Below are 10,592 nucleotides of genomic sequence, written 5' to 3'. Positions count from 1 at the left end.
CTCCTTTTACAGGTTTTGCTCATGTGACCTCTGTTTAGACAGCCAAAGCAGATCCCATTTTTCCTCAGCAATTCCACCTTAGCATCATGTGGCTGAGTCTTCAACATTTCACATTCATCCATCTGGTGACTGCCTGTATTGCAAATGCAACAGTTGTTATTATGTGCTTTGGTTAACTGTTTGTTGGGGTGCTGGTTCATTTCTTGACTTAAAACGTTACCATTCTTCATTCCGATTGCTATGGCAAAGCTGCTACTTTTACCTTTGAATTTAGCTTGTTGTTTGAACTCTGTTGTTTGTTGCTGCTGGTTACCCTTTGCAGTGGTTCTTTTAGGCCCAGAATCTTGAACGTCGCCAAAAATGGGGTCTTGTAGAATATGGGCTTGCCTTTCAATGAAGGTGACAAGGTCAGAGAATGTAGCCCTTTGTTGATTTTTCTCCAAGAGTTCGTAGGCTGTAGTCCTCCACCTTTCCTTTAATTTGTATGGCAGCTTTGATATAATAAGCTTTAGATTTGATGCGAGGTTCAGTTCTTCCATACTTTTCAATTCTTTCATAACATTACAACATCCTCTGAGGTAAAGTGCATAGGCATGTAGTGCATGTCCATCATCAGATTTAATAGTGTTCCAGCCAAGAGCTTTCTCTATGTAGGCATTTGCAATTTTTGCTCCATCTCCAAAATGCATTTTCAATAGTTTCTGTGCTTCAGCATATCCTTCATTTGTTTTCATATGGAAACAGCTCCTCACTAATTCTCTAGGATAGCCACTAGTATATTGCTCAAGATAATAAAGTCTGTCTTCATTGTTACTGGTTTTATTTTCAATGCCGTGTTTAAATGCCCGCATAAAAGTCTGAAAGCTTAAGGGATCACCATCAAATACTGGAACTTGTCTGGAGGGGAGAGAGGAATGTTTATGCTGTAACATCAATAAATCAGCAATATCATTTTGTTTCTGGATCACCGTCAATAGCTCTTTGGAATGAGTAGTCGAGTCAGTGTCTTCAGAACTGACACTCCTTGAAGGATCCGGTCCTCTCAGTTCCTGTGCTGGAGCTGAATCAGAGCCACTTGGTTTGGTTGGCTGAATCAGTAACCTCTGAAGAGGTGTTTTAGGTATAGCTCCTAATTCTTGGTATTGTACAGGGGATTCAGCTTCCTCTGAAGCACCTACTGCTTTCATGTAGGAATCCATATATTTATTCATGCCATCCTGTCCTGTCGGTTGAATTCCAGAACTTCCACAAAAACTATCCAAAACTTTTAATTTGGCATCAGATGCAGCTATGTCTGTTTCTAATTCCATTCTTTCCAATTTGGCTTGTAGCATATTTTTTTCCATTTCCACTGCTTGTCTCTGTTTTAAAGCAGACATTCGGGCTTGTAATGCAGCTTTCTCTGCAGCTATCTTTAAACGAGCTGAAGATATTGATGAAGATGCTGACTGTTTTGAACATTTGGACTGTTTAGAGTTTTCAGACACATTGGATATACTATCTTGAGGTGCCACAAGCATCTGAGGATCTAATGTATCAGCTTTCCATGTATCCACTTCCTGCAGAAATTTCTCAAATATTTCCATTTTGGGCTGATACCAGTCTATTTTTTCATTATCTTTTATGTCAGCAGGCAGAAGTGCCTGGACAGCAGCATGCGCTTCTTTAAATTCATTGAGTGACATTTTAAATTGTTCCACACAACTCAAAATCCTCCCAGTGTCTCCACCTTCAGCAATCAGCGCTCTGGCTTCATTCATTTTGCGCGTGCATGCGCCCAACTTCCCTCTGCGGGATGCGCTCAGTGTCTTTAGCTCATTGTCCATTTCAACTCTCTCGTGTTCAGCCGTCATTCTGTATCTTCACGATTACAGTTCATAACTCATCATGCCTTAATTATCTTCTCTTTTGTTTACTCACTGCCCTCTGCGGCTGGCTCCTCCCGTCTGCTGGTTGCGTTCCTACGTTCAAAGCGCGCGGCCGTTTCCAAACTTTCATTCATAAAATCCAGGCGTAGATTCATCCATGCGTTGTCGCTCCACAGTTCATCCATTACCAGTACCAATTCCAGCGATCATCTCAGCGGATCGAAGGTTTTTGACGATGTTATGGCGTTCATGTTCTTTAACTTTTGCCTTTAAAACAGGGCTCCGCTTCCTTGACTCACACACGTTCCAGAAATGACAAACTGAAGCTCGGCTCAATCCATTGTTTTATTTGGCTTCAATTTGATTCCACAAAATTAAATAAAATTTACGTGAGGTCAAAAACCGTGTCGATGCCCCATCCTCCACAATGTCTTTCCCCGAGCAAACAAAGGATCTGTTCCACCCTCCTCACCTGGTGATAAAACAGCTGATCCTAATTTGACGTCACTTTGCCAATTACTAGACTTCATTTTATCGATATGGAAAACGTAAATAAAGAACATAAAGAAATGGCTCTAACACTGACATTCTGAATGACTCTGTTTGATGTTGCCTCGTGTAATGTTTTCAGCACCTTGTTCTGTGGACAATCCATCTTAGCTTCTCTTGACCTTGCGCCATCTCTGTCTCCATCAGACCGCCTTGACATCCTTCCATCCTTGTTGCGATCATCGTGGAGGCATGTTGGATGTCTCTTCTCACACGTATCACAGATCATTCTACTCTCACAGTCTCTTGAGCGATGGCCAGACTTCAGGCAGCCAAAGCATAACTTGTTCTCTTGGACGAACTTGACTCTCTCAGAAACTCTCTCATCCATAAATCTGCGGCACTTCTGTAGATTGTGACCTGACCCTTCACAGAAACCACAGACAATAACACCAGACCTTTCTTCTGAGTCTGTGACTAGAACTCTTGCTCCAGGCCCTCTGACTCTGACCTTCTCACCTTCACTTGGTTTCAGTGCATGAAGAGATGTGATGGGGTTACAAGCAATTTTTGCTTCACGGTTAAGGAACTCCACAAAATGGCTGAAGGTTGGGAACTTGTGACTTTGTTCCTCCTCTTCTATAACCCTTCTGTTCCATCTCGAGATTAACCAGTCTGGAAGCTTGACAAGCAGTTTCTGATTCTCGTTGCAGTCGTTAAGAACCTCTAGCCCTTTAATCTGTGACATAGCAGCTTCGCAACTATGAAGGAAGTCAGCAAATTCTTGGAGTTCAACACTGTCTCTTGAGCTTATTTTGGGCCAAGCATTGAGTTTATCTCTAAATGCTTTGCAAATGAGAAATGGATTGCCATATCTTTCTTCTAAGATGGTCCACGCTGCATGGTAGGCTGACTCTGTGCCTAGTAAGAAATAGCTTTCAATGGCCTTCTTTGCTGGTCCAGCAATGTACTTTCGTAGATAATATATTCTTTCTTCGGCTGGTATGTTTTTCCTTTCGATGAGCGTTTGAAAGGAAACCTTCCAATCATTGAACCTCAGTGGGTCACTGTTAAATATCATAGGTTCAGGTACAGAAAGGCGACTTGCACCGATAGATTCTGCAAAGGCTCTAACAAGAGCTACTGCGTTATCTTCTTGTCTTGGTTGTGTGCTGACTTGCACTGGGGGTTTTAAGTGCCGTGGACTTTCAGGCATGACCTCCTCCTTAACCTTCCAGGATGCACATTGATGGAGCATTGAGTCTATGTCTTCATCTGAGCATTCACTTTGCTCATACACCGTCTGTTGTGCCTTAGCAGCCTTTATCCGTTTGATTGTTTCCAAACGTTCCACTTGTCTGCGCTTAGCTTCTAGCATTCTTTTTCTCTCTGCATTTTCAGCCTCCTGTTTAACTCTTAACTGGGAAGCTTCAGCTTCAAGCTTTTCCAGTTCTTCAATATGACGCTCTTGCTCAAGAAGCACTTCCAAGGCTGCTTCATTGGCAGCAACATCAGCAGCCGCATCTTGTCTGTTTGCAGATAAGTGGCTTGAACGTCTAGATGTGTTCCTTGAGCTGGTTTGTGAATGAGTGGACTTAGTAGACTGTGTGTGGTGAGATTTGATACTCATCCTCTCTGAAGCCACAGACTTCAATGCAGCTCCCATCTCCATTGCAAGTTGCTCATCCTTTCTTTGACCTTCTACTCTTTCAGTGTTGAGACACTCCTTGGCTGAGTGAAGGATTTTTTCTGTCACTGCTCCACAGGTGTCTACCTTGCGACGTGTGTCATGATCTGGATTATCAATGCGTCTCAGTTCTTCATAGACAACATTCAGCTTTCTTGAGGCATTGTTTACTCTTGTGATGTGTTCATGGATCTCTTCATCTGAGCAGTTATCACTCAGGGCTCCTCTGGCATCCTTAATGATAGTTTTCCACTTCTCATAACTCAGGTTGAAACGGTGCATAATTTTCTTTACCTGCTCATTTTGTAGCATTTGGCCCTTTTCTGTTAACTTGCGGGCTCTTTGGCTTCCTTGTGGTCCTTGAGAAGATGCACAGTAATCCTCACCTGAGCCTTTGGATGCCTGAGGCAGCATATCATCGTCATTCTCCTGTGCTTCCTTGAAACCTTCTCTGCCATTGTCTGATAGGAACTCAAACACTGACATTTTACTTACTCCTGACTTTAGCTGTGTAGATAATTTACTGAGATCAGAAAAGCCAAATTGGATGAACTGAATTAATTTGGCCAATAATGTGTATGGTTGTTAGACTAGTATTGCAAAAGAAAAACAGTTTAGCTTATTTGTAACAATTTTTCAGCCTATATTTAACTAGCCTAAATTGGACCGTTATATGAGGATTACACAACAAATCACACTCTAATCAGGAGACTTACACATGATTCAACACTACTTAATGCTCTGTATCTTGCTTGCTCTTAATGTTTTAACCCTTTTCCCTTTATGGCATAACAGCAATTAACACAATATAATAACTGAATCAGAATTCAACTTCAACTTAAATGAACTTCAGGTAGAAAGGGCACACTATTCATTAGATGAATGTAGTTATATGTCTTTTATCCAATGTAAACAGTCTCTGAGTTGCTGCTACCTTCCTCTTCTTCACCTTAATCTTGCTGTGTCAATGTTTGTCCTAGACGCTGCAAGTAGACATCTGTTGATGCTGTAGATCGCCGCTCCTTGGCACCGTTATTCCTCGTGACAGCAACGGAGCAGACGAGTTCTCACTGTAGCACCCTCCGGTAGTATAATCACAGAGTCCGAGATCATAGTTGAATACAAGGTTTATTCCATAAAGAAGACCCGTGAGAACTAAGAACAGGACAAAAATAAAGGAAATAAGTAAAAAATAAAATAAAAACTGCTGCACAATGCATGAATGTCCCCACATTGTTAGCAAAGGTAGGACTCAAACACACACACACCTCAACAGCGTTACACTGTGGGCCGTTAGCTCGTGAAACTCTAACGCACAACATATATTGCACAATCATACTCATAACACGATGTCACCTTTCTTTCTTTTTTCTCTCTCTCTCTGGCGCGATTGCAGGTGAGGTGCGCGTGTAATTAGAAACACTATGGAACACTACGCCAGCACATTAGTTCCGCTTACAGGACAATTAATAATACACAGAACAACTAACTATAACAACAATAAATCACAAAACTAACTGACAGGCAGTTACATTTGTGTTGTGTTGTCCTCTGCAGGGCTCTGTGAGAATAAAGAGAGGAAGAAGCACATCTGTCACTGCAGCTGCTCAGCAACATGAACAGGTAACACACACACACACACACACAGTAACACAAACACACACACACACAGTAACACACACACACACACAGTAACACACACAGTAACACATGGCTCCTTTCTTCTGGTAGCTGCTTCTTCCTCCTGCAGTCACTGTGAAACATCAGCTGATGATTTTTATCTCTGTACCAGGAACAAGAAGAGACCAGACTCACCAGGACCAGGACCAGGACCAGGGCCCAGCTGTGTGTCTCTGAGGAGTGATGGGTCAAAGGATTTCATCATTGACTTTAAAGGAGAAAGCCGGTCTTCCTTGAAGCGGTAAGATCTGAGTTGCTTCAAACAGCTGCAGGTTCAGAGCTGACGGCCTGTTTCAGAGCACTTTACAGTTTTTTACGATTTCTTAGGCACGATTTTAAAAACAAGGCTCATTTTGTCAAAACTATACACACGATCCACACATCTACACACAAGGAGCAGAGCATCTCAGATCTTTTCCAAAATGAAACACTTAATTCAAACTGTACAATAATTCACCAACAGCCCATTTTGGTGCCACATGGTTCATACATCGGATTCTGTTTGAGCCACTGACACACTGCTGCACTGGATCTGAAACACTTGTCACATTTCTGCCTTTCTAATGATGCAGTCTGGGTCTGATTATTTTTCTCCTTTTGAGATATTGTTAAAGAACATGACCCTTCCACCGCCGTGCTGAAAAGAACTCCTCCATGGGGTTTAGGAAGGGGGAGTATGGTGGAAGGTACTGAACTGTGAATTATGGGTGTGGATGAAACCAGTTTCTGCTGCACAGTAAAATGACATGTACTGTACAAAGGTTGTGTGCAGCACACAATGCTACACTTAGTGAACACAACATACCAACACATGTTCACGCCGCAGGACTTTCACCTGCCTGAATTTCTTTCAAACAGCACTTTATACAGTTGTTTCATCACAACTGGATGTTTTTAAAGGACACGGCCTGTTGGACATTATTGAAAATTTGTTGATCATTGACAACATGGGCTTGAATTTCTCCAAGTCTGATGCATTATTGAACTTGCCTGTTGCCTTTTTATAGTGCTTAAACCTGATCGGTGCGTCTACAATTAAGCACCAGTGTGTGCACACCTGCTGGCTGTGGGTAACCAATTGGTTCATGAGGTGTCAAATTCATACTAGGACATTCACGAATACTGAATTTTAATATTCATCAAATTCTTACTAAAAGTCGACGAATAGTCGAATATTAGCCAGAAGTTTTTTTAAATCTACGCGCCACCGATGCTGCCAGTGGTGGTCATTGGATGGAGGTTCAAAACCTCTGAATGTGCCTCAGACTGTTTGAAATACAAGATCAACAACGGATAAAAAGTTGATACCAATAAACATAAATGTCCACCGTTACATTAAGTTTACAGTTGTAATTTATTTCTCACCACAGCGCAACGCCATAAGGAAAGTGTAAGAAAAAAGCATTTTCCAGTGAGCTACAAACAGTTATTTGGTCAAAGACCTCCTCTTTAATAATCCTATTCTTGTGCTCCTGGTCTGCGTTCAAGAAAACAAGGGCGTCCACATGAGCTGGGAGTCAGCTTGCTCTCTGAGGGGTGATCGTGTTCCCAGCCAAGGAGGAAACTCTCTCAATTTAGGTGCTGGTAGCTGGGATAGATGGTGAAGTCTCTGATTGTTGTTTGGTGTTGGTGGTTCTCTCTGCTGCTGGAGCAACTAGCCATGACGGGGTGTAGCTTCAAATGGTTATGCATTGTAGTGGTACTGCCATGGTACTTTAGGACAGCCTCGCATATATTGCAACTAACGGTTTTCTCTGTTTTGGTGAAGTATTTCCACACTGTGGATACTTGTGTTTGTCCAGCCGTCTCATCCATGTTCGTCTCCTGTTTGCTGCTTCGCACACACACACACACTACAGCCTCACATGCACACAGCGCCCCCAGCTGGATATCTGCTGTAGATCATTAATGGATCGTTCCATCACTTTATTACAGCGCCAGGCTTTAAAAAAAATAAAAACAAGAAAAGGACGAATACTCTACTGTGACACACAGCGTGGATTAGTATTGTGATGATCCAATATTCAAATAGTCGACTATTCGGTGAAGCCCCTGATGCATACAAGTGTTTAGTGTGTTGCAAAAAGTGTGAAGCTGACAATGTGCGTACAGTTATGCAGCTCTAGGCCAGTGTTTGCTCCTTGAGTGTGAGGTTTTGTTAATTGTGGGAAACTTTTAATTTTAGTGTGTAAGCAAAAACTGTAACACACACACACACACACAGTAACACACACACAGTAACACACACACACACAGTAACACACACAGTAACACACACAGTAACACGTGGCTCCTTTCTTCTGGTAGCTGCTTCTTCCTCCTGCAGTCACTGTGAAACATCAGCTGATGATTTTTATCTCTGTACCAGGAACAAGAAGAGACCAGACTCACCAGAACCAGGACCAGGACCAGGACCCAGCTGTGTGTCTATGAGGAGTGATTTGTCAAAGGATTTCATCATTGACTTTAAAGGAGAAGTCCGGTCTTCCTTGAAGCAGTAAGATCTGAGTTGCTTCAAACAGCTGCAGGTTCAGAGCTGACGGCCTGTTTCAGAGCACAGCCGTGTGTGTTCAGCACAGAACACACACTCTGGAAGCAGCTGCTGTTTCTGCATGTGTGCTGACATCATGTGACATCATGTGGGCTAACTGTTCCTGATTGGTCCACAGAGTCCACCAGCAGAGCTCAGAGACTCCCGGTGGTCTGTCTGCCCAGCAGCAGCAGACACAGCTGGACTCCATATTTCAGGTGTGTACATGTAGAACAGCTGCTGGTCCATGTGTTGTGTTGTTGTGTCTCCATGCTGCACTTTGTAGACCAGCGGACTGTCAGTCTGTCCAACATGGACCTGATGTTTGTGTCTCTCTGTTCCAGCTGCTGGAGGACAACATCCTCACTTTTGTGAAGGACGAGTTGAAGAAGATCCAGAAGCTTCTGAGTCCAGATTACCCAGGATGCTGTGAGAGTCAGAGGGAGGATGAGGAGGATGAAGAGCAGAGGAGGAGCAGAGAGTCCTTTGTGCAGATCACGGTGGACTTCCTGAGGAGGATGGAGCAGGAGGAGCTGGCTGAGCGTCTGCAGAGCAGTAAGAGGATTTAAGAGCTTTAACATGATGGAAAGAGGAAATGAAGTTTCCATCTACACACTCTGCTGTTAACATGATGCAGACATCTGCAGCACATCTGTCACTTCTGACTGAAGACTGTCAGGAAGTTCAGTCACTCATCACATTTACTGTTTGTTCAGGATCTGCAGCTGCAGAGTGTGTACGTAAACTGAAGTCTAACCTGAAGGAGAAGTTCCAGTGCGTGTTTGAGGGCATCGCTAAAGCAGGAGAGCCGACCCTTCTGAACCAGATCTACACAGAGCTCTACATCACAGAGGGGGGGACTGCAGCGGTCAACGAAGACCATGAGGTCAGACAGATTGAAGCAGCATCCAGGAAAGCACACAGACCAGAAACGCCCATCAGACCAGCAGACCTCTTCAAAGGCCCACTTGGAAGACAGGAACCAATCAGAACAGTGATGACACAGGGAGTGGCTGGCATCGGGAAAACAGTCCTAACACAGAAGTTCAGTCTGGACTGGGCTGAAGACAAAGACCACCAGGACGTCCACTTCACATTTCCATTCACCTTCAGAGAGCTGAATGTGCTGAGAGAGAAACGGTTCAGCTTGGTGGAGCTTGTTCATCACTTCTTCCCTGAAACCAAAGAGGCAGGAATCTGCAGCTTCCAGCACCTCCAGGTGCTCTTCATCTTTGACGGTCTGGATGAGTGTCGACTTCCTCTGGACTTCCACAACACTCAGGTCCTGACTGATGTCACAGAGTCCACCTCAGTACATGTGCTGCTGACAAACCTCATCAGGGGGAAGCTGCTTCCCTCTGCTCGCCTCTGGATCACCACAAGACCTGCAGCAGCCAATCAGATCCCTCCTGACTGTGTGGACATGGTGACAGAGGTCAGAGGGTTCACCGACCCACAGAAGGAGGAGTTCTTCAGGAGGAGGTTTAGAGAGGAGGAGCGGGCCAGCAGGATCATCTCCCACATCAAGACATCACAAAGCCTCCACATCATGTGCCACATCCCGGTCTTCTGCTGGATCACTGCCACAGTTCTGGAGGACATGTTGGAGAGCAGAGAGGGAAGAGAGCTGCCCAGGACCCTGACTGAGATGTACATCCACCTCCTGGTGGTTCAGGCCAAAGTGAAGAGGGTCAAGTATGAAGGAGGAGCTGAGACAGATCCACACTGGAATAAAAAGAGCAGGAAGATGATCCGGTCTCTGGGGAAACTGGCTTTTGAGCAGCTGCAGAAAGGAAACCTGATCTTCTATGAATCAGACCTGACTGAGTGTGGCATCGATATCAGAGCAGCCTCAGTGTGCTCAGGACTGTTCACACAGATCTTTAAAGAGGAGAGAGGCCTGTACCAGGACAAGGTGTTCTGCTTCATCCATCTGAGTGTTCAGGAGTTTCTGGCTGCTCTCCACCTGATCCTCTGTTACACCAACAGGACCACCGAGGGGCTGGAGGACCTCCTGGGAAAACACTACAGACACTCCTCACTGGATGACTTCCTGAAGAGAGTCATGGAGAAATCTCTGCAGAGTAAACATGGACACCTGGACCTGGTGGTTCGCTTCCTTCATGGCCTCTCTCTGCAGTCCAACCAGAGGCTCTTAGGAGGCCTGCTGGGTCAGAGAGAGAACAGACCAGGAACCATCCAGAGAGCCATCAACAACCTGAAGAAGATGAACACTGATAAAATCTCTCCTGACAGAAGCATCAACATCTTCCACTGTCTGATGGAGATGAACGAGCTCTCAGTCCATCAGGAGATCCAAGAGTTCCTGCAGTCAGGG

The 10,592-nt window shown here is 44.4% G+C and overlaps 1 protein-coding gene across 1 annotated transcript; it reads left to right on the top strand.

Annotated features, from left to right (window-relative positions):
• The first annotated feature begins 5,588 nt into the window (after positions 1-5,588).
• Positions 5,589-8,376, top strand: LOC114446945 (protein bassoon-like). Its single transcript, XM_028422866.1, has 3 exons — positions 5,589-5,667; positions 5,837-5,965; positions 8,093-8,376. The coding sequence occupies exons 1-3, from the start codon at positions 5,660-5,662 to the stop codon at positions 8,223-8,225; spliced, it is 270 nt and encodes an 89-aa protein (XP_028278667.1). The 5' UTR covers positions 5,589-5,659; the 3' UTR covers positions 8,226-8,376.
• The last annotated feature ends 2,216 nt before the right edge of the window (positions 8,377-10,592 follow it).

This window comes from Parambassis ranga, chromosome 15, assembly GCF_900634625.1.
Source record: "Parambassis ranga chromosome 15, fParRan2.1, whole genome shotgun sequence".
Taxonomy (NCBI): Eukaryota; Metazoa; Chordata; class Actinopteri; family Ambassidae; genus Parambassis; species Parambassis ranga.
The sequence above is the reverse complement of the archived record's forward strand: the minus strand, read 5'-3'. Positions and strand labels throughout refer to the sequence as shown.

Excerpts from the sequence above, each read along its gene's own strand:
- LOC114446945 (XM_028422866.1), top strand. Across the intron at positions 5,966-8,092 it reads AGCCGGTCTTCCTTGAAGCG|GAACAAGAAGAGACCAGACT; the intron begins GTAAGATCTGAG and ends TCTCTGTACCAG.